The following is a 24497-nucleotide window of genomic DNA, read 5'->3' as shown; positions in this document are numbered from 1 at the left end:
TTTCCTGCACTGAAACGTTCCGGCCATTCAGTCCATCTGCTGTGTGTCATGTCCCACCCTCCTCTTCATCTCTTTCCCCGCTCCTCCCCTCCATCCCTCCCTCCCCTCCATCCCTTCCCCCCCCCCATCCCTTCCCCCTCCATCCCTTCCATCTCTCTCCCTCCAACTCTCCCCCTCCGGTTCATCTCTCCCTTCCCCTCCCCCGACCTCCCCCCCTCCCCTCCCCTCCCCATCCCTCCCCTCCCCTCCCCATCCCTCCCCTCCCCATCCCTCCCCCTCCCCCCTCCATCCCTCCATCCCTCCCCATCCCTCCTTCCCCTCCATCCCTCCCCCTCCATCCCTTCCATCTCTCCCCCTCCAACTCTCCCCCTCCAGTTCATCTCTCCCTCCCCCTCCCCTCCTTCCACTCCCCTCGTCCCTCCCACCCACCCCACACGCAGTGCTCTGAGTGTGGTCTAACTGAGGGACGTAGAACTCTGCTCAGTGCTCTGAGTGTGGTCTAACTGAGGGACGTAGAACCTCCCCTCCATCCCTCCCCATCCCTCCTTCCCCTCCATCCCTCCCCATCCCTCCTTCCCTCCCCTCCATCCCTCCCATCTCTCCCCCTCCAACTCTCACCCTCCAGATCATCTCTCCCTCCCCCTCCCCTCCTTCCCCTCCCCTCATCCCTCCCACCCACCCCACACTCAGTGCTCTGAGTGTGGTCTAACTGAGGGACGTAGAACTATGCACAGTGCTCTGAGTGTGGTCTAACTGAGGGACGTAGAACTATGCACAGTGCTCTGAGTGTGGTCTAACTGAGGGACGTAGAACTATGCACAGTGCTCTGAGTGTGGTCTAACTGAGGGACGTAGAACTATGCACAGTGCTCTGAGTGTGGTCTAACTGAGGGACGTAGAACTATGCACAGTGCTCTGAGTGTGGTCTAACTGAGGGACGTAGAACTATGCACAGTGCTCTGAGTGTGGTCTAACTGAGGGACGTAGAACTATGCACAGTGCTCTGAGTGTGGTCTAACTGAGGGACGTAGAACTATGCACAGTGCTCTGAGTGTGGTCTAACTGAGGGACGTAGAACTATGCACAGTGCTCTGAGTGTGGTCTAACTGAGGGACGTAGAACTATGCACAGTGCTCTGAGTGTGGTCTAACTGAGGGACGTAGAACTATGCACAGTGCTCTGAGTGTGGTCTAACTGAGGGACGTAGAACTATGCACAGTGCTCTGAGTGTGGTCTAACTGAGGGACGTAGAACTATGCACAGTGCTCTGAGTGTGGTCTAACTGAGGGACGTAGAACTATGCACAGTGCTCTGAGTGTGGTCTAACTGAGGGACGTAGAACTATGCACAGTGCTCTGAGTGTGGTCTAACTGAGGGACGTAGAACTATGCACAGTGCTCTGAGTGTGGTCTAACTGAGGGACGTAGAACTATGCACAGTGCTCTGAGTGTGGTCTAACTGAGGGACGTAGAACTATGCACAGTGCTCTGAGTGTGGTCTAACTGAGGGACGTAGAACTATGCACAGTGCTCTGAGTGTGGTCTAACTGAGGGACGTAGAACTATGCACAGTGCTCTGAGTGTGGTCTAACTGAGGGACGTAGAACTATGCACAGTGCTCTGAGTGTGGTCTAACTGAGGGACGTAGAACTATGCACAGTGCTCTGAGTGTGGTCTAACTGAGGGACGTAGAACTATGCACAGTGCTCTGAGTGTGGTCTAACTGAGGGACGTAGAACTATGCACAGTGCTCTGAGTGTGGTCTAACTGAGGGACGTAGAACTATGCACAGTGCTCTGAGTGTGGTCTAACTGATGGATGCAAAGACCAGAACCGTGCGCAAGTGTGACCTAATTAATGTTCGTGCATTAATTTAAAGATAAGTTAATTAAGTTAAACAATATGTTTTTACTATTTTAACTGGAAACAACTTCCAGGGTGGGTTCTGACTGAACACAAACCTGCCCATTTCTTATTGTAGATACTATATACGATGAGGATGAAGTTCTGCTGGCCTTAGCTGAACAACTCGGATCATTCACTCCCCTTGTAGGAGGCCCAACGTATGTTAATTGTTTGTTGGTGAGTCTTGCGCATCTTCTGCATTCTGTCTTGTACCGAGAAGGTGCCTGACATTCCCTGATGGGTCTCATTGATGGGGAGGTGTTGGGGCACAACGGAGAGTTTCAGCTTGCACCTGAGAAAGGAATCACTAAATACTAGAGGACAGCTCCAAGGAATGGTTTTAACGAAAGGATGATGTAAAGTCTTTTTTTTTCTCAAGATAACTATTATAAAAGAATTGAAGTGATTGTTTATACTCTGCCCTGGTCTAAATTCTGGCCACTGCATCTCAGGAAAGGATGTTTCATCTTGGGAGTGGATGCAGCCTAGATTCACCAGAATGATCCTGGGGCTAAAATATGAAGACAGGCCAGACAGAAACTGGAGAGCATTCAGCCCCCTCCTTGAGCCTGACACACAGGAACAGGAGGAGGCCTTTCAGCCCATGAGAGTAACTCTGGGCCGTACAGATGATACACATTCTCCAGCGCACAGTGGTGGTGGTCACTGTAGGAAGAGACAGGGTGCTTCTGTGTCTAATGCTGCCTCTCCTTCTCCCCCGATACCAGCCTCCGCTTGAGAGCCTGGCCACTGTGGAGGAGACAGTGGTACGGGACAAGGCGGTGGAGTCGCTGCGGACCATCTCCAAGGAGCACTCCTCGTCTGATCTAGAGCGTTACTTTGTACCGCTGGTAAAGCGCCTGGCTGGCGGCGATTGGTTCACCTCACGGACCTCGGCCTGTGGCCTCTTCAGTGTATGTTACCAGCGTGTCTCCAACCCAGTCAAGGCAGAGCTGAGGCTGTAAGTACCAATACCGCTTGTGACAGTGTGGCCAGGCAGACAGTGCAACCACAGACCATTGTGGGTATTTTTGGGGGGTGGGGACAGGGTTGGATTTCAGCCGACTAGACGCTATTGTTTGGTTCCACTATCCCAGGCAAACGTCAGGGTCAGTTCTTCAAGAATGTTGTTTGAAAGTTATGTTCTGAATTTCTCCAGTACCTTTCAACACCACAGGCCACTCTGACACTGACGAGGTGGCTTCAAAGTGGAATGTAAGATATATGGCAGGCAAGAACGAGGAGGAGGAGAAGGAGGACCAGAAGCCAGTGCCACCATTATTAGACAGTTCCTAATAAATCCCACCAAAGAATTCAGGAGAAAGCCCTCCCCTCTGCCCCAGACAGCATGGAGAATGTGGGGCTTGATCCCCCAGGAAGTGGGTATGGAATGTGGGGCTAACTCCACCAGGGAGTGGATGGAGAAGAATTTGGAACGCGCTCCCCACAGGGAGTAGAGGATAATGTGAAACTTGCTTCCACAGGGACTGGGGGTGGGGGGGAAGAATTTGGAACATACTCCCACAGGGAGTGGGGGACAAATGTGAGACTCTCTCCCACAAGAATTGGGGGGAAGCATGAGGGGCATGCTCCCACAGGGTGTGGGGGGGTGATGTGAAACTTGCTCCCACGGGGAGTCAGGTGGGGGGGCAAGTTTGGAACACACTCCCATAGGGAGTGGGGGAACAGTGTGGGACTCACTCCCATACGGAATGGTCGAGATGAATTGTGTGATGTGTTTATCTGGTTTCTCCTCTTCAATACATGAGCGAGAAAGCGAGGGAAGGAGATGGTGAAGGAGGGGATGTTGACAAGGGGATGGAAGGAATCCTAAATAAAGCCAATGAAATGAAGGAGAAGTACTGCATGGAGACCGTTTGGACTGTTGTGAGCTAACCAGGTCGCCAGTGACCCTTATAACTCAGTGCCATTCCTCTACATTTTCCCCACATCCTTGAACTTTTCTATTCAGATTAGCATATTCCAGACTTGAGCTACCTGCTTTGTGAAAATGCTTTTTTTTCCCTCATATCACATTTACCATATTTGGAAATCGCTTTCGATCTGTGCCCTCTCATTCTTGATCCTCTAAAAACAAGGATCACTTGCCCTAACTTACTCTGTCTAGATCTCTCATGATTTCTAGAATTTCTATAAGATCTCTTAGCCTTCTTCACTTCAAGGAGAACAGTCCCAATCTCTGCAATCAATTCCCATAACTGAAGTTTCTTATGCCTGGGATCATTCTTATAAGTCTCTTTCCAACTTTGTTCAAGGTGTTCACTTCCTTCCTAAAATGTGGCATCCTGAACTGTACACAGCACTCCACTTGTGTCCTAACAACTGAATTAATAAGTTCAGCATTCCTCTGTTTCCCAATTAATAAGCCTCTGAGTTTTACTAACTGTTCTGTCTGCCTGTCCTGTCACCTTAGAAGAGGCCTCTACTTCTGCAACCCCTTGTGCCTCTATTTTATTTGTCTATACAAGTTTATCAAACCAAAATAGACTACCTTTCGCTGCTCCACACTGAGCTTTATCTGCCACTAACTGCTCATATCGATGTCCTTTTGGAACTTAACGTTGTTCCCTTCACTGTTTACGGTGTTTCCGCATTTTGTACTATCCGCAAACTTTGAAATAGTCCCCTGTGCACCAAGATCTAGAACATTAACATATAACAGGAAAAGCAAGCGCCACAATGCTTGCTCCTGGGGAACTTCTCTGCGAATCTTCTCCCAACCTGAAAGATAATTTTTGACCATTTCTGTCCTTTTCCTATCCATGGAAAGCCATCTGCTAATCAGCCAATTTTGTATTCATGTTGCCACTGTCCTTTCGTTCCATGAGCTTCAACATTTCTCACAAGTCTGTTGTGTGGCACTGTGTCGAAAGCCTCCTAAAAGTCCACGTACACACCTCATCAGCAGCATTACTGTCACTGGTCCTTTTTGTTCCCCCTCTTAAAAGAAAACTCCAGCATGTCAATTAAGTACGATTTGCCTTAAGAAACCTCTGCTGGCTCTTCCTAAATGCTCACGTTTTTTCCATTTAATGATTAATTCCACCACAAATAATTGTTTTCAGGAGCTTCCCCACCACTCTACTCACATAAACCGCTCAAAAACGAACAGCTTGGGACAAATGTGTATACTGGATTCAAGACGAAGGCCAGCAACAGCAGAGATTGTCTCATTACTGACGGTTCCCAAGGACAGGCATGGATTACAGCCATCAAAAATGCTCTTCTATTCTCCTTGCGTTCCCTGCGCAAACCAAACCCCATGACCCCCAGCCTCCCACCCCTCCCCTCCAACTAGGGCAGCAAGCCCTGAATCCATCCTGTTCAGAACGGGGATCGAATCTCGTGCTTTCAGTACCAATCTGACATCCAACTGGTTGAGCTGATGAGGAATTTAGTCTACAAATGGCAAGTATTAGCAAGAGTACTAGGTTGTCCTCAAATGGTGTGGCTGCATTAAGACCTTCCTTGTACATCAAATGGGACTCAAAATCAAATCTTCTGGCTTTGAGTAAGGGGCCCTACCCACGAGACCTCCTCAAAAATCTAAATAATAATTCAACCCTCTACTTTTTGTGTAAAAATGTTGTTCTGTTTTGAGCATAGATTTTTTTTTTGTACGAGGGGCAAATTGTGTGTTTTCAATGTGGCTTGTTTCTTCGCTGTATTTCAAATCCTGAAACTTGATGTGCGGTAACTCCTGTTTCTCCTCCTCCTCCTCCCTCATGCCTACCTCCACCCACCTCCTCACTGCTCCCACCTGCAGGAACTTTAAGAATCTGTGCGCGGATGACACTCCCATGGTGCGCCGAGCAGCTGCTTCCAAGCTGGGCGAGTTCGCCAAGGTCCTGGAGCTGGAGAACCTGAAGTCCGAGATTATCCCCATGTTCACGGCATTGGCCTCTGATGAGCAGGTACCTCGTGGCTAATTCCCTCCCCGAGGGCAAGACGTGGATCAAGAGACAATAGACAATAGGTGCTGTAGTAGGCCATTCAGCCCTTCGAGCCAGCACCACCATTCATTATGATCATGGCTGATCATCCACAATCAGTATCCTGTTCCTGCCTTATCCGCATAACCCTTGATTCCACTATCTTTAAGAGCTCTATCTGTCTCTTTCTTAAAAGTATCCAGAGAGTTGACCTCCACTGCCTTCCGGGGCAGAGCATTCCATATATCCACCACTCTCTGGGTGAAGAAGTTTTTCCGCAACTCTGTTCTAAATGGCTTATCCCTTATTTTTAAACTGTGTCCTCTGGTCCTGGACTCACCCATCAGCGGAAACATGCTTCCTGCCTCCAGAGTGTCCAATCCCTTAATAATCTTATATGTCTCAATCAGATCCCTTCTCATCCTTCTAAACTCAAGTGTATACAAGCCCAGTCGCTCCGATCTTTAAACATATGATAGTCCCGCCATTCCAGGAATTGACCGGAAAGGTCTATTTTGAAGTGTGACCACTGTTGTAGGAAACAGAGCAGCCAATATGTGCAAAGCAAACTCCCACAAGTGGCAATGCAGTAACGGTTTGGATCATAGCATGCCTGTTCCATGGACCCCCAGATCATCTGTTTCTTCATGATTATTTGTGCGAGATAAATATTGGCCCAAAACAAGGGGGAGATCTTCCTCCTGCTCCACTAAGTATAAGCAAAGAGGGCAGATGGAGGCACTCAAAAATTGCTCATTTGACATTCAACACTCCCTCAGTAATGACCCTTCCACATTGTAGTGCTTCCTTGGTATAGACCCTCCGATAGTGTGAAATTCCCTCAATTGTGCCCCTCTGTCTGTGCAGACTCCCTCAGTACAGAGCCTCTGACAGTGTGCATCTCAGTAATGATCCTCCTGCTGTGCAATGATCCCTCAGTATCGACTGCCTGATGTCGTAGCGTTCTCTATTTATTGGCTGTCTGACAATGCAGCCCCCCCTTCATACTGACTCTGCAACACTGCAGGGCTCCCTCAGTTTTGACTTTTCATCACTGCAGTGCTCCCTCAGTACAGATCCTCCAGTCACGTAAATAATATATTGATAATAGAGGTTCAGTGGGTTACAGGAAAGGTAAATGGAAGGGAATTGAATATAAATCAAAAGGAATTAAGTATAAAAGTTGGGGAAGTTTTGCTAAAAATGTACACGAGTCTAGCCTGACCACAGCTGGAATACTGTGAACAGTTTTGAGCCCCTTATTTAAGGAAAAGTATACTAGAATCAGTGGTAGTCCATAGAAGGCTCACTCACCTGATGCCAGTTATAAAGGGACTGCCTCATGAGCAGCATTTGAGTTGATTAGGCCTGTACTTGCTGGAGTTTATAAAAATAAGCGGTGACCTTATTGAAACATGCAGGTTTCTTGGGGGACTTGACAGGATAGATCTGGAAAGGTTATTTCCCCATGTGGGAGGATACAGGACCACAGGGTACAGTCTCAGAATAAGGGTGACATATTTAAGACAGAGATGAGGAGGAATTCCTTCTCTCAGAGGGGAGTGAATCTGTGGAATTCTTTACCATAGAGGGCTGTCCAGTCTAGGTCATTAACCATATTGAAGGCTGAGAGAAACAGATTTTTTAATCAGGAAGGGAATCAAGCATTATGGGGAAAAGTCAGGAAAATGGAGTTGAGAATTATCAGTTCCACCATAATATCATTGAATGGAGCAGTCTCAATGGGCAGAATGGCCTATCTTTGCTCCTTCATCTTGTGACCTACAAGAGGGAGAACAAGAAGGGTGTGTGAATAAGTTAGATGAAGAGGAGATCAAAGGAGGCTCCTTAGACAGGAGGAACAATTTTACCTTGCAGTTTGAAAGAATAGACTGCTTTTAAGCTCAGCATAAATTTCCAGCCGTATACCTAGAAGTGTAGGAAGGTAGCAAGAATAGATAATTTGACCTTATCAGTGGTTCAGTAGATCAGAGCTGACCTGCTAGCTCAATTCCATTTTCTGGCACTATTCTTTGAACATACTTAGTCATCCAATCTCCATAACCCTCCCAGTCTACAGAACTCCAGAACCTCACCACCTTCTGAGGGAAGAAATTCCTGTTAGTCCCAGCCCTGTATGGTTCAGTCTTATTCTAAGACTGCGCCCCTTGTTTCTTGACAGTCAGAAGAAACATCTTCCTCAAAAAATGTACAAATTGCTGAAGAAACTTAGCAGGTCTATGAACATCTGTGCAGAGAAGGCAGAGTTAATGCTTCAGATCAAGTACCTTCCTCCAGACTGGACCCAACCAAAACATTAACTCTGTTTCTGCACAGGTGCTTGTAGACCTGCTGAGTTTTTCCAGCAGTTTCTGTTCTTGTTTCTGATTTTTGGCATCCACTGTTCTTTGGTCTTTTTTGAAACATCTTCCTCCATCGACTCTGAGTCCTGGAAGGATGTTTCAAAGATCACTTCTCATTCACTTAAGCACCTGAAAGTACAGGCGCAGTCTCCTCAATCTCCCACAGGTCAAACCTGACATTCCCAGAGACCGGTCCAGCGAACCTGTGCTGCACGCCCTCTTTGATAAGTGTCACCGTGCTCGAGGAAAGAGACCGTTACCGTCCACAGCATGTGTTGATATCGCAGCCAACAACATGATGGTGAGACACTTGAATGTGGCCAGCTGCTTCCCAGATGTTGCTATCGTTGACCCCACTGCACCTGTGCCTTCCTTCACAGGACTCTGTGCGGCTGCTGGCGGTTGAAGCCTGTGTGAGTATCGCCCAGCTCCTGAAGCGCGACGAGGTGGAGAAGCTGGTAATGCCCACCCTGCGTCAGGCAGTGGAAGACAAATCCTGGCGCGTGCGCTACATGGTGGCAGACAAATTTACTGAGGTAGGCCAGGCATGGGCTGGTGGCAGGGTGAAAGACCTGAGTCGGTGTACCAAACCTCCCGTCCCCAGCGAGCCTATTACATAGGGACGGGAGGCCATTTCAGGCCCCTCCTCAAGCCTGTTACACAGGAACAGGAGGCGGCCATTCACCTCACTCCTTGAATCTGCTACACTGGATAGGGAGGAAGTCCATGCAGTCCTCACAAATCTACTAATTAGATCGTGACTGAACTACATCTTCACTTCGTCTATCCTGCTGGTTTTCTTACACCCCTAGCCTTAACTACTTCACTTGACTTCTCCTGGCCTCAGTAATTTACTGGGCGAGATGTGTCTGGTCTCTTACATGGAGCAGTCCTTCACTCCACTACTACTGGAGAATTTCGAGCACTTTCAACTGTCTAATCATTTTAAAACTAACAATCAAAAAACAAATTTAAAAAGCCCAAAAGCTACCTGTAATTAAGAGTCTCGTGATGACTGTGAATCCATTGGTCAGCCAGAGTTTCCTGACTGGCCCCCGTTAACAACCCAAATCAAGGACCTCGTTGTCAATGAGATCTACCTGATTCCAATCACTACAGTTGTAAAAGCCCCTGTGCTTCACTAACATCCTTTAAGGATGGAAATATGCCATCTTCACTTGGTCTGACTTCCGTGTGACTCCGGACCCACAGCAATGTGGTTTTCCATGAACTGACCTCTGCATAATTAGGAGTGAATTTTAAATAAACTCGCAGAGTGACCCTGACAACTGTTTTAAATTTGACCTCAACAATTCCCACACCGACTGAACTTACCTGCCCAACCTGTCCCCTTGCGTGAGGTGCAGTGACCCTCAGGTTAAAACACCACCATCATCTCTCTCCCTCTCTAATGGGAGTGAGTCTGTGGTGACTTGACCTTTTTGCTCATTCTGACATGAATGTTGCAAGGAACTGAGCAGGTGGGAAAACACTGGGATTTTTTTTAAGTACCCCAATTTCCTTTATTTTTTCAAAAAAATTCATTAACTCGTGAAGATTTGGAAAATCTCTTTGCATCGTACATTTTATCCTTTCTCACCACCATACTCCGTATTTTGTTGCGTTTTTTTATCACAAACAAGGAGATGGGAAAGAACTGGGGGCAAGGGGATGGGGAAAGCTTTTAAATATCAATCTCAAGGCAGTCACAAATCAACGCAGGATAGCACTATAGATTGTGTCTTCCAAATACATCGACTAAAAGCACAGTGGATGCTAAAGATCTGAAACAAATAAGCACAGAAAGTGCAGGTGAAACTCAGACCCACAGCAATGTGGTTGACTCTTAACTGCCTGGTGGGTAATTAGGGATGGACAATAAATACTGGTCCAACCAGCAACACCCATGACCCGTGAACAAATAAGAAATAATTTGAAAAATTCTGTCACTCCTCAACAGTGAATACAAGCCCAGGATTTGTGCGTGGGATTTAGCCCCTCTCAGCCCCAGAGGTTTTGTTACCCCCACCTCCTTCCCATCCTCCTCCACCACCTCCATTTCCAAATCCGCTGTTTCCCTCCAGTGCTACGCAGTTCAGCATTGAACCCAGTCACTCCACTTGGGATCTGTCTCACGAAACACGAGCCTGATGTCATGACCCATCCTGGTGATTTAACCCATTCATTTATGGGGAGGAGAATGGACATGGTTGAGATTGAGATTTAAAAGCTCTACTTTTCACTTCTTCCTTAACCTTCTCCCTGTCGCCTTGACTTTTTGCTTTGTCTCAAAACAGTTGCAGAAAGCCATCGGGCCAGAGATTACCAAGAACGACCTGGTGCCAGCCTTTCAGAACCTGCTGAAAGACTGTGAGGCTGAAGTGCGGGCATCCGCTGCCAACAAGATTAAAGGTCAGGTTGCACATCAAGTTTACTGCTTTGAAAGAAATTGCAAAACCCCTGCAGTAAAGTGGCACTTCCTCAGTACTAACCCTCCAACAGCGCAGCCCTCCCCACTGGCACTGGAAATGTGCACCTTAAAGTCTATGATGTGGTGTTTCAAACCCAAAATCTTTTGTTGAATGTGCTCCTTGATGTTGAATGTAGACCGTTGATGCCATCTGTACCTGACTGTTTGTTATTCAGTTGCTTTATGTAGTCGTATGAGGTAGGATTATAATGAATGAGGGTTCAGGTTCATCATTGAGTCACTGTTTCTTTCAGATTTCTGTGAGAATCTGCCCACAGAGGGACAGCAGCAGATTATAATGACCCACATCCTACCCACTGTTAAAGTAAGTTTTTAAAATTTAACCCAGCCACTTTTCTACCTATACTACACTCAGACTTCACATAGAGCTTTGCTCAGAACCAACCCTGTGCTGTATCTGTCCTAGGAATGTTTGACTGGGTCAATGTAGATGGAACTTGACCCCGTGCTGCCCCTGTCCTGGCAGTGTTTGATGGGAACAGTACAGAAAGAATTTTACTCTACCTAACTCCATGCTATCTCTGTCCTGGCAGTGTTTGATGGAAACAGCACAGAGAGAATTTTACTCTGTAACTAACTCCATGCTATCCCAGTCCTGGCAGTGTTTGATGGGAACAGTACAGAGAGAGCTTTACTCTGTATCTAACTCCATACTATCTCTGTCCTGGCAGTATTTGATGGGGACAGTTTAGATGGAGCTTTATATTTGACCCCATGCTCAACCTGGAGATTGCCGTTAACCAGAAACCAAACGGGACTTTCCATTTACATACTGTAGCTGGAAGAGCAGGTCAGAAGCTGGGAATCCTGGAGTGAATAACTCATCTCCTAGCTCCCCAAAGCCGGTTTACCATCTACAAGGCACAAGCAACAAGTATGATGGAATACTCCCCACTTGCCTGGATGAGTGGTGCTCCAAAAACATTCAAAAAGTTCATCACTGTCCATTACAAAGCAGCTCACTTGATTAGCATCCACTCCCACCACCAATGGTCAGTAGTAGCAGTGTGTCCCATCAATAGGATGCCCTGTAGAAATTTTTCAAGGCTCCTCCGACAGTGCTTTATGAGCCCATGACTCTAGAAGAACAAGGGCAGCAGATACATGGGAACACTACCCCGTACAAGTTCCGCTCCAAGCCACTCACCTCCTTGACTTGAAAATATATCACCGTTCCTTCAGTGTTGCTGCGTCACAGTCCTGGAACTTCCTACCTAAGAGCATTGTGGGCATCTATAGTACACCGACTGCAGCAGTTTAAGAGGCAGCTCACCATCGCCTTCTTAAGGAGGAGCTAGGGATAATAAATAAACAAAATGCCTGCGTGTCATGAATAAATAAATTTCAAAAGAAATTTGCTTGATTTGAGCAAGACATTTGCTATTGCATTAGCCTCTGAAGATTATGTCCTTTTGGCATGATATGGTGCCTCAGACTTACTTTCAAGGGCTTCATTTTTGAATAACCATGTTGGCTCACTTCAGACAGGCCTGTGAATTTCATTATGTATGATACACCAGTGCCTATCAGGCACTTTATGTTGACCTAATGTTCATTTTCGGCTGTCATCATTAAAACAGTCACAAACCGTTCATCGACTGTTGATCAGACTGAATCAATCTGCTGTAATCTGGTGTACAGTGATTTGTCAGAACCTTCGATTGATATCTCACCGGGAGTCCTGTGTATCTGCTGTTGTATATTTTAGCTGTGCACATGTGCAAAATAACTCGGCTCAGAAGTAACAGCCCACTTGCTCTACACTTGACATGTGTTTTCTTCTTTGGGAGATATCTCCTGCAGCCTTCGCCTAATGCTTCACAATTGGACCTATTAGAGTCGCTATACCATGACTAAGCTCCAGCTACTGATTTACAACCTTAGTGCTTTTGCACATGTTCAGTTTTCTTGAAGCTACGCTTCTCCTCTCTTAGTAGATGTGCAGTCACTGTGGAACCTCTTATGTCTAATACAATGCAGTCCTTAATTAGACCATCCTTTGGTTACACAGATTCACAGGATTCTTTGAGTTGCATTAAGACAGACACTTTATTCAATGGACTCTTCTTCATCTTGGGCCAAATATATCAAGCATTAGTTGAGTTCACTCAGGTTTCAAAATTTCTGCTGCCCATTTATTTTTGCTCTTCAGAGAGGTCTCAGGCGAAAGACACTTTAGAACAATCTCTTCCCAACAATGATGGAAGGCTCCCTACTGATAGCTGTTCTGGTTTATTCATTAAATCAGTCACAATTTCATTATTTTGCCATTATGAATGGAGAAAAAAATACCAGGGCAGTGTTTTATTTCATTCTGAGCAGCACTGTGAGAGGAAAAATTGTAGCCACTGTGTCTTACCCAATGCATTCAGCAGCTTTCGGTAGCATCCTTTGTCCCTTGTGTTGGAGCTATTGTCAGCTTTGCATGTTCCTGTGTTCATTTTTTGATAGCTGTGCTTCAGTATTGCTCTTGAACACTCAATCTAAGCTCTACTTTGATACATTTTGAGTTCAGTCTAGTTAACAGCGCAGTTTGTATCTGTCTTTATTGTACTGGCTGTAAGTTGCTTGCCTGTAATGAATTCTTCACTGTGGAAATACAGTAAGGTAGGATGCATATAGTATAGTATTGCATTTTTGTCCTAAACACTGGCCTGAAGGGAATGTTTATTTAATAGCAATAAAACTTTAATATACTCTGTCAGAGATTATAAATGGCTGTAATCCTTCCCTTTGCACCAATAATTTCCTGTTCAGTTTCCTGCCCAGTGCATTGGTATCAGGTTCTACAGGCTCATCTGAGGGCTGCTCAAGTATGACACAAAGCTAAGTTTGAAAAGGGCATTCATGTATTGCAGAGGTGTAGATGGGTTACGCCATGATGATTAAATACCAAAGCCCAATCATCTAGTTTAGGCTTCTGTTTTGCAGAGGTGATAAGCTTCTCAGCATGAACGGGACTTCAGCACTCTTTGCACTGCTGTTCCGAAGTGCATAAGAATATCTAGGGGAGGCATTTTTCCTCAAGATAGTCTTCAAGGAAAGCATCGATAGTGCAATGTCTTAACAGATTGAGAGAGCACGCGGGAACGTAGCACAAAGTGCCATATACAGGGGTCCCCAAACTACCAGTGTCAGGTTTGCAAACATTTGTACTTATGAGCACAATCCATGTAGGGGTGTACTTTTAAGGATCTGACACATGAATGTTTCCTGTAAGAACAAATAATTTATGTTGTTCTGCACTGTGTTCCAACTTGAGTACAAATCAACCTGTGAACGGACCCCAGAATGGAACACGTTCACAAGCCAGTGACTACAAGCATTTGTTTCAGTAAATTAACATGCATCCTCCAAATGTGTCTTCAATATTGTTGGCTCCTTATTCTCCCATCTCCGCGTCTTAGCTCCACTGACAGTGGAAGAATGTCTTCCTGTTTATTGCCCTTGCTGTCAGCGTCCAATGGCGACTCCCTCTCCCCTCAAGGACAACAGCTGTCTGGAGAGAGGTCACATTCCCTGAGACACCCCTTGCCCCAGCTGGGCAATGAAGACAGCTGTGGCCCATGTCAAGGTCTGAGCATGGACTTTGCAGGAGCTGCACCTGGCTCTTTTTTTTGGCCACGTCCAACAGAACCAACAGCTCGGGTCTCTGTTTTCTGCCAGATGTTCTGCAGCCTGCCCCTGCATTTCCAACAGCCCTTTTACAGCTGAGGGTAGATTCTGGATTCAGCAGGGGCCTAATTTCGAGCAGCCCTCCCAGTGTCAGAGCCCTCAGCCGTACTGCAGTGTCTCCTCAGGGTTGTCATGGATGCTGACCGCCACAACCACCTTTTGACTGGATTATGGTCGCTTGGGGTAATCATGCATTGCCACTGTCACTCCTCCACCCCCCCGCAGTGCCAAGAGGTCAGCCCCAGGCATGGCATGGGAGGTGTGTAATGACCCTGACCTGTGCTCGTAATCCTGAGTAACAGAGAGTGTCGGGTACCTTTTTAAATGTGACGCACAGATCATAGAATTCGCCAGTGTGGAAGCAGGCCATTTGGCCTGTCAAGTCCATACCGACCCTCTGAGGAGCATCCCACCCAGACCCTAACCCTGTAACCCTGCATTTCCCAAGACTAATCCACCTGGTCTTCACATCTGTGGACACCACAGGCAATTTAGCATGGCCAGTCCACCTAACCTGCACATCTTTGGACTGTGGGAGGAAACTGGAGCACCCGGAGGAAACCCACGCAGATGCTGGGAAAACGTACAAACTGCACACAGACAGTTACCAGAGGGTGGAATCGAACCTGGGTCCCTCGTACTGTGAGCCAGTAATGCTAACCACTCAGCCACAGTGCCACCCAAGGCATTGAAGCCCAGAGGGCTGCACAGGAAGCAGGAATTTCTGCCCTGCTCCCATCGCCTCAAGGATTTGGTGTTTTTTGCTCACTCTTAAATATGGAGTGAGTTGAGAAATGTTGAAACGTGATCACCTCGTGCTTTTAGAACAGAGAACATAGAACAGTACAGCACAGAACAGGCCCTTCAGCCCACGATGTTGTGCCGACCATTGATCCTCATGTATGCACCCTCAAATTTCTGTGACCATATGCATGTCCAGCAGTCTCTTAAATGACCCCAATGACCTTGCTTCCACAACTGCTGCTGGCAACGCATTCCATGCTCTCACAACTCTCTGTGTAAAGAACCCGCCTCTGACATCCCCTCTATACTTTCCTCCAACCAGCTTAAAACTATGACCCCTTGTGTTAGCCATTTCTGCCCTGGGAAATAGTCTCTGGCTATCAACTCTATCTATGCCTCTCATTATCTTGTATACCTCAATTAGGTCCCCTCTCCTCCTCCTTTTCTCCAATGAAAGAAGTCCGAGCTCAGTCAACCTCTCTTCATAAGATACACCCTCCAGTCCAGGCAGCATCCTGGCAAACCTCCTCTGAACCCTCTCCAAAGCATCCACATCTTTCCTATAATAGGGCGACCAGAACTGGACGCAGTATTCCAAGTGCGGTCTAACCAAAGTTTTATAGAGCTGCAACAAGATCTCACGACTCTTAAACTCAATCCCCCTGTTACTGAAAGCCAAAACACCATATGCTTTCTTAACAACCCTGTCCACTTGGGTGGCCATTTTAAGGGATCTATGTATCTGCACACCAAGATCCCTCTGTTCCTCCACACTGCCAAGAATCCTATGCTTAATCCTGTGCTCAGCTTTCAAATTCGACCTTCCAAAATGCATCACCTCGCATTTATCCAGGTTGAACTCCATCTGCCACCTCTCAGCCCATCTCTGCATCCTGTCAATGTCCCGCTGCAGCCTACGACAGCCCTCTACACTGTCAACGACACCTCCAACCTTCGTGTCGTCTGCAAACTTGCTGACCCATCCTTCAATCCCCTCATTCAAGTCATTAATAAAAATTACAAACAGTAGAGGCCCAAGGACCGAGCCCTGTGGAACACCACTCACCACTGACTTCCAGGCAGAATATCTTCCATCTACTACCACTTGCTGTCTTCTGTTGGCCAGCCAATTCTATATCCAGTCCACTAAGTTCCCCTGTATCCCATTCCTCCTGACCTTCTGAATGAGCCTACCATGGGGAACCTTATCAAATGCCTTGCTGAAGTCCATATACACCACATCCACAGCTCGACCCTCATCAACCTTTCTAGTCACATCCTCAAAGAACTCGATAAGGTTTGTGAGGCATGACCTGCCCCTCACAAAGCTGTGTTGACTGCATTTAATCAAGCCATGCTCTTCCTGATGATCATAAATCCTATCCCTCAGAATCCTGTCTAACACCTTGCAGATGACAGACGTGAGACTTACTGGTCTGTAATTGCCGCGGATTTCCCTATTTCCTTTCTTGAAGAGAGGAATTACATTTGCCTCTCTCCAGTCATCAGGTATGACTCCAGTGGAGAGCGAGGATGCAAAGATCTTCGCAAGTGGCGAAGCAATTGCATTTCTCACTTCCCAAAGTAGCCGAGGACAAATCTGCTCCGGGCCTGGCGACTTGTCAATCTTAATGTTTGACAAAATTTTCAGCACATCAGCTTCCTCTATCTCTATCCATTCCAGCATGCACACCTGCTCTTCAAAGGTTTCATTCACTACAAAGTTCATTTCTTTCGTAAAGACAGAAGCAAAAAACTCATTTAGGGCTTCCCCTACCTCCTCAGACTCCACACACAAGTTCCCTATGCTATCCCTGATCGGCCCTACTCTTTCTTTGACCATTCTCTTATTCCTCACATAAGTGTAAAATGCCTTTGTGTTCTCCCTAATCAGTTATGCCAAGCCTTTCTCGTGCCCCCTCCTGGCTCTCCTCAGACCACTTTTGAGCACCTTCCTCTCCTGCCTGTAATTTTCCATCCACCTTTCCTCTATCTCAAAACAAGAGATGTCTGCCCTCTGAGTCTAACTCTGAGGCTGTAACTGCAGTGTATAAAGTCAGAATGGTTGCTCACTGAACTGTGCTCTGCCTTGAATTAGGAGCTGGTATCGGATGCAAATGAGCATGTGAAGTCTGCCCTAGCTGCTGTTATCATGGGCTTGTCTCCAATGCTGGGGAAGGAGAACACCATCGAGCACCTCCTGCCCCTCTTCCTCGCACAGTTGAAAGATGATGTGAGTGTCTCTCTGTGTGCCAAGAAGTTCCTATTGAACCTGTTTCCCACTGCCTCTTAAGGCAGCATGTTCAAGATAAACAGCTCACTGTGTGAGTAATAAATTCTCTGTGACCTCACTGACTTGTTGCACACTTACTTTACCACATCTGCCTTCTCTATCTCTCTCTCTCTCTCATTCACTGCCTGCTTTCTGATTATTCTATACCTACCCTTTTCCTCTGTCACGCTGTCTATTTCTCTGCCCTCTCTCTCACTGTACGGCCATTGTGTCTCTGAATCTCTCTGCACTTTTCCTCTCTCTCTCTCTGCACTGTCACTATCTCTCTTTCCCTCTGCATTGTCTATCTTGGGCTGTCTGCTGTCTTTCTCCCTTTGCCATCACTTTATCTTTCTCTGTGTTCTCTCCTTATCTCTGTCTTTATTTCCCTCTGCTCTCTGTTTTTTCCTTGCACTCTGTGCTGTCTCTTTCTATCTATTGCTTCTCTCTCTCTCTCTCTCTCTCTCTCTCTCTTTCTCTCTGTCTGTGTGTGTGTGCTGTGTCTTTCTGTTTCTGATTCTCTCTGCATTCTCTCCCTCTTTTTCTACTTCACTCTTCATGCTCTCCCTCTCTCTGTGCATTGCCACTGTCACTCCTTCCCTCTCTCTCTCTCCCTGCAGTGCCCAGAGGTCCGACTGAACATCATTTCCAACCTGGACTGTGTGAATGAGGTGATTGGCATTAGGCAACTGTCACAGTCTCTGCTCCCTGCCATTGTTGAGCTGGCAGAAGATGCAAAATGGCGGGTGCGATTGGCCATCATCGAGTACATGCCTCTGTTAGCAGGCCAGCTGGTAAGTATGTGGTTTGATATGGTCTTTGAGAAAGGCAGCATTCTCATTTCTCTTGCAACTTTCACCACCCCAGGACATCGCCCAGTGTTTCAAAGCCAATCAAAGTAACCGTTGGAAGTGCAGTCACTGTTGTAAGTGTGCGAAACAGGGCGGCCACTTTACACCCTGCAAGATCCCGTAAGCAGTGATCCAATCCCTGAAGCCACTTTATCTGTTTCAGTGATGTTAGCTGGGGGATAGGTATCAGCCCCAGGACTGAGGAGAGAACTGTCCCTCCGCATTTGGAGTATTGTTGGAGCTGCATTCAGCCAGGCAAGTGCCATAACACTCCTGACTTGTGCCCTGTTGTAAGCCGTGGGCAGGCTCGGGCCGGATTAGGAGTTGAGGTGCTTGGCACAGAATTTCCAATCTTTGACCTGCTGTCATAGTTGCAGTGTGGCCATAGCTGTTCCACTGAAGTTTTTGTTCAATAGTGACCCCTGCCCACCCAAAGGATGTTAAAAATGGGAGATTAATGATAGTAATTCCATAAGCGTCAGGGGAGATGGTTGGTTCAACAGTGCATGTTCCTGTGTACCCGGCTTGAAGATAGGTCTGAATGGGACTCCTCTTGTTCCTGTAACAGGCACAGGGAGGGGATTGAATGGCCTCCTCCGATTTCTGTGTAACCGGCATGGGGAGGGGATTGAATGGCCTCCTCCCTCCTGTTTCTGTGTAACAGGCTTGAGAAGGGGGCTGAATGGTCTCCTCCTGTTAATCTGTGTAACAGGCACGGGGAGGGGATTGAATGGCCTCCTCCTGTTTCAGTGTAACAGGCTTGAGAAGGGGGCTGAATGGCCTCCTCCTGTTTCTGTGTAACAGGCACGGGGAGGGGATTGAATGGCCTCCTCCCTCCTGTTTCTGTGTAACAGGCTTGAGAAGGGGGCTGAATGGCCTGTTTTGATGTATGCTGAACGTATTGACAGCTGCATGAGGGGGAGGATCTGTCCTTGGCGCTGGGTCTCTTTGGCACAAGAAACTGGCTTGGTGCACAGGAGGGTGCAAGTAATGGTCAGTACGATATTCAAACTGTCTACTGCGGAAGTGCCCAAGTCTCCCCTTTAAAAATGCTGTCTGTTTTCCTCGACAGGGTGTTGATTTCTTCAATGAGAAACTGAACTCACTCTGCATGGCTTGGCTGGTGGATCATGGTGAGGACAGTGTCGCTTCATTATCAACACCAATGTACGACTGTCATACAGTTTCATTCAGGAGAGGGCAAACATTATGAGGAAGATTTTACCTTGGTCTCCTCTAGTCATTGCACAACGTAGGAAATAGGAGCAGGAGGAGGATGTTCAGCCCCTCAAGACTGTTCTGCTATTCAGCTAGATCATTGTTTTTCATTGATGGGCTGTGGGCATCACTAGCTTTATTGCCCATCCCTAGTTGCCCAGAGAGCTGTTACAAGTTAACTACGTGGCTGATATTGTCCCTAAACACTATTACACAGGATCAAAGAGTTATTACAGTGTGGGGGGCCATTCAGCCTGTGAGGTCCATGCCAACTCTTGGGGCATTTCAATTTTGCTGCCTTCTAACCATAATCCTACAGATTGTTTCTGATTAAATATCCTTCAATACCATCTTGAATTCCCCGATTGAACCCGATTCCACAGGCAGTGTCTATCCACAGTGAGCAATGCTATTCTCAACCCATGTTTGCTTCTTTTGCAAAACACTTCAAAACTGTTTTGTCTCCCCTCAGTCCATTTCCAAGCAGTCACCCTGACTAGACTCATGCTTTCCAAACTTCAATCAAATCTCCCTTAGCTTTCTGAGTTCAAGGAGACTTCATCAATCGTTCCTCATCACAGTCTACTTTTTCTACCCTTTCATCATAACCTTAGATTCCCTGACTGATCGAGAATCCACCTATCTCAGCCCTAAATATGCACAAGGACTCTGCCTCCATAGCTCTCACTGCTAAGGATGGTAAGGAAATTCCTCCTCATCTCAGTCTTGAAATGGCATGCCTTTATTCTGAGACTATGCTGTCTTGTCCTAGACCTTCCCATGAGGGGAAATGCCCTCTCAACATTTACCCATCAAACCCCTGAAGAATCCTACATATTTCATGATACCTAGAAATCCACTGGTCTGTCTTGAGCATATTCAATGACTTCAAGCTTCCACTGCCCTCTAGTAGACTACAGAGTTCTAAAACTTCACCATCCAGAGTTTATTTTTGCTCCCTTGTGGGTGTCGCTGGCTGGGCCAGCATTTATTGACCCACCCTTAATGCCCTTTGAGAAGGTGGTCATGAGCTTCGTTCTTGAACCATTCCATTTGAAGGGATTCTCCTCATTTTAGCCGGGCTGTTAATATGACACAGTGCTCTCTGGTTCTGACCCCAACCTCCAATTCCGTTCACCAAACCAGGGAGAAACATCGTTCCCACATCCGCCTTCTCAAGCTTTGTACAACTGAATGAGATCACTTTTCATTTGTCTAAATGCGATCCGGTTTTCTCAAACTTTGCTCAAGGCAACAATCCCAGAGGTCAGAGATGGTCAAAATCTCCCCTCCCCCAACCGCATCCCAAAACCAGCCCAGCTCATCCACGCCTCCCTAGCCTGTTCTTCCTCCCACCTCAAGCCCCACCCCCATTTCCTCCCCACTAGTCTCATCCTGCCTCCTTGACCTGTCTGTCCTCCCTGGTCTGACCTATCCCCTCCCTAACTCTCCATCTACACTTACCTTTACTGGCTCCACTCCCGCCTCTTTGACCTGCCTGTCTCCTCTCCACCTATCTTCTCCTCTATCCATCTTCTATCCGCCTCTCCCCCTCTCTCTATTTATTTCAGATCCCCCTTCCCCTCCCCCATTTCTGATGAAGGGTCTAGGCCCGAAATGTCAGCTTTCCTGCCCCTCTGATGCTGCTTGGCCTGCTGTGTTCATCCAGCTCTACACCTTGTAATCCCAGAGGTCAGTTCTGGCGAAAGGTGACCATTGCCCCAGCGATGTCCAAACTTAATCCCTGCAACAGTAAATCACCACAGTTTCCGTCCATGCCAATGATTCAGTTCCCTTTTGAAGGTCACTTTTGAACTTGCCCATCACAACATTCATTTCTAGCCTCCTAACCACCCTCTACGTAACACTTTCTTTTCATGTAGATCATTGCTTCTGCTGCCAGTTAACTGCCTTTAACGTGTGCCGTCTGGTTCTCAATCCTGTCAATGGGAGCGGTTTCTCCTTGTCTCGTCTGTCTAAGCTCCTATTGATTGTGAACCCTTTGATCGAATCTGTTCACAGATATTTCAACCCCAACTCTTCCGTCTGTGTATGTGTGTATACATGTCCGAATGTATTTTGCCTTGGGCAAAGTAAATAATTAATTGCATTATTAAAATGTCATTCCGAGTATACCCCTATATTGGGTGACTATTTGGTTGGAAGTGGTGAGCAGAGATATAGGGAATTGGCAGGAGATTGATATGAGGTAAATGAACTGATGCAGATATGATGGGGCCAATGACCTCTGTCTGCAACAATTCTGTAACAATTCTGTGATGCTATGAAACATAAACACAGACCCAGGGTAGCTTGGCCGAATGGCCTTAACTTGTGCTGAACTCAAATCAATAGTGATTTGTGTGATATTAAATGTTGATGACTTAATTTGGTACCACAAGGGAACATTATTGCTGAAAGTAGAGGCAACACTGTTGAAGCTTTTCTTCTTGTACTCACCAGGACAGATGCAAGAAAACCAAATTTCAGAGGAGATAATAATTTGTGCTGCATGTCAGCCAGAGTGCCAATTGGCTGAGACTTGCTAAGGGGAATTCCACAGCCGCATTTCAACCAATTAGAGTCCACTTGCTGTTTTTGACTTAACAGAAAAGCTTTGGGATACCATCTCCGCGGTGACACTCCAACAAAGCAGAGTCAACCCACTAGCCAGCTGCAGCATGAATTAACCAGTGATCTCTCTAAAATTCGATCTTCCTGAATCTATCCTCGTGGTGACAACCAAAAAGCTCCTGTGTCTTGCTTTTTTTTGGCAGAAATATGGAATTTTTTGAAGGGCTGAAGTGTGAAGCTGTGCTGACAAGAGAGAGTACAGTGCAGGGTTGGTAATATCCATTCTCGATCGTGGTCTTCCTGGCCCAGAATTTGTGATGTTTTCCATCTCTTCCCCACCCTCCCAGTGTATGCCATTCGTGAAGCAGCCACCAGCAATCTGAAGAAACTCACCCAGAAGTTCGGCAAGGTTTGGGCTCAGAACACCATCCTTCCCAAGGTCCTGTCTATGTCAACCAATCCCAACTACCTCCATCGGATGACCACTCTCTTCTGTGTCAATGTAAGTTTTTGGCTGTCTGCTGGACTGACCTCTACCACCCCCCTAACACACACACTCATACGGGCTCCATTCTTTCCATGCCCCCAACCTTCACTGCAAGAAGTGAGGACACTTGGTGTGATCCATTTCCACCTCATGTTACCCCTTCACTGACTGCTCTTTGTGAAGAGAACAGTGAGCTACTTTCTTGAACTTCTGCAGTTTATTTAGGTAAGGTTTTTAAAGGCCCTTCCTCATCTATTTCAGAGGATTCAATGTGGAAGCCAGCCTGGGTGAGGATGGAAGCTTTCTTTCCCTAAAGGATGGTCAGACGAGGTTTTACAGCAATTGATGATAGTTGCCTGGTCACCAGGACTGAAACAAGCTTTCAATTCCAGATTTTTTTATCCTCCAGCTTAATAGCCACTGGCCATCCCTAATTGTTTTGAGGTCACATGTACTTAAGGATGAGAGATTTCGTTCTCTAAAGGGCTTTAGTGACCCAGATGGGTTACCTGGTTACCATTAGGCTAGCTTTTTATTCCTGATTCTTAGTGAAATATTAATTCAATATCTGCAACAGTGGGATTCGAATCCAGGTCCCCCAGAGCGAGGGTCTGGTTCTCTGGATTGCCAGCACAGTGACATTACCACTATGCCATTGGCGAGCCCAGCTACCTGGGGCATTCAAACCCACGTATCCAGAACATTACCAGCATCTATACTACTGTCCCCCATGCCCACACATTGCACAGTCCCCTCATCCAAATAGTTAACATCATTACGATGTAATTGTGAATAGCTGAGGTCCTGGTCTTGATCCTTGCTACAATCCACTTTCCACAGCCTTCTAGCCCTGAAAATGTCCCACTTATTCCTGCATTCAGTTTTCTGTCTGCTAACCGACCCACAAGCCAACGAACAGCTGAGCCGCATTAAAGCCTTCTAAAGAACAAAAAAAATTACAGCACAGGAACACGCCCTTCGGCCCTCCAAGCCTGCGCTGATTGAGATCCTCTGTCTAACCTGTCATCTATTTTCTAAGGGTCTGTGTCCACTTGCTCCCCGCCCATCCATGTACCTGTCCAGATATATCTTGAAAGATGCTAACGTGTCTGCATCTAACACCTCCGCTGGCAACGCGTTCCAGACGCCCAGCACCCTCTGTGTAAAGAACTTCCCACGCATATCTCCCTTAAACTTTCCTCCTCTCACTTTGAACTCATGACCCCTAGTAATCGAGTCCCCCCACTCTGGGGGGGAGAAAGCTTCTTCCTATCCACCCTGTCTATACCCCTCATGATTTTGTAGACCTCTATCGGGTCCCCCCCTCAATCTCCGACTTTCTAATGAAAATAATCCTAATCTACTCAACCTCTCTTTATAGCTAGCACCCTCCACACCAGGCAACATCCTGGTGAACCTCCTCTGCACCCTCTCCAAAGCATCCACATCCTTTTGGTAATGTGGCCTGTACACAGTACTCTAAATGTGGCCGAATCAAAGTCTTATACAACTGTAACATGACCTGCCAACTCTTGTACTCAATACCCCGCCCAATGAAGGAAAGCATGCCATATGCCTTCTTGACCACCCTATTGACCTGCGTTGTCACCTTCAGGGAACAATGGACCTGAACACCCAGATCTCTCTGTTCATCAATTTTCCCCAGGACTTTTCCATTTACTGTATAGTTCACCCTTGAATTAGATATTCCAAAATTTTGTGATACCTTGTCGATTCAGGTTCGGAATCCAACTGAGCCACATCTTCTGGTTCAGCTCAGATCACCCAGTTAATCTTTCACACCATAAACTCAACCTGATTTGTCAACCTGTTTTCTGAAACCAGGTTCCCTCTGCCTTACCCTGTGATGGTTTGCTGAGTGCCATTAGCAGCTCGTGAATCAGGATTCTGGCATTTTCACAGCAGCTACCATCATTCTGGCTGGTCTGGAGTTGCCAATGTTCTC

The 24497-nt window shown here is 46.8% G+C and overlaps 1 protein-coding gene across 2 annotated transcripts in view; it reads left to right on the top strand.

The window, feature by feature from the left end:
• LOC125448458 (serine/threonine-protein phosphatase 2A 65 kDa regulatory subunit A alpha isoform-like) overlaps nucleotides 1–24497 on the top strand; it is a 36067-nt gene that overhangs the window by 4089 nt on the left and 7481 nt on the right. For both annotated transcript variants that reach the window (XR_009443093.1, XM_059641234.1), the window contains exons 3-12: nucleotides 1980–2080; nucleotides 2632–2864; nucleotides 5691–5838; nucleotides 8600–8755; nucleotides 10517–10631; nucleotides 10944–11014; nucleotides 17228–17362; nucleotides 18022–18195; nucleotides 19325–19385; nucleotides 22392–22546. Coding sequence is in view for 1 of the 2 variants with exons in the window: in XM_059641234.1 (XP_059497217.1) it covers nucleotides 1980–2080; nucleotides 2632–2864; nucleotides 5691–5838; nucleotides 8600–8755; nucleotides 10517–10631; nucleotides 10944–11014; nucleotides 17228–17362; nucleotides 18022–18195; nucleotides 19325–19385; nucleotides 22392–22546 (1349 nt within the window). In the remaining variant the exon portion in view is untranslated. The remainder of the gene's footprint in view (nucleotides 1–1979; nucleotides 2081–2631; nucleotides 2865–5690; nucleotides 5839–8599; nucleotides 8756–10516; nucleotides 10632–10943; nucleotides 11015–17227; nucleotides 17363–18021; nucleotides 18196–19324; nucleotides 19386–22391; nucleotides 22547–24497) is intronic.

The sequence above is a fragment of the Stegostoma tigrinum genome, chromosome 41, assembly GCF_030684315.1.
Source record: "Stegostoma tigrinum isolate sSteTig4 chromosome 41, sSteTig4.hap1, whole genome shotgun sequence".
In the NCBI taxonomy this organism is placed as follows: Eukaryota; Metazoa; Chordata; class Chondrichthyes; order Orectolobiformes; family Stegostomatidae; genus Stegostoma; species Stegostoma tigrinum.
Note: the sequence above shows the minus strand (reverse complement) of the source record. Positions and strands in the feature narration are given on the sequence as shown.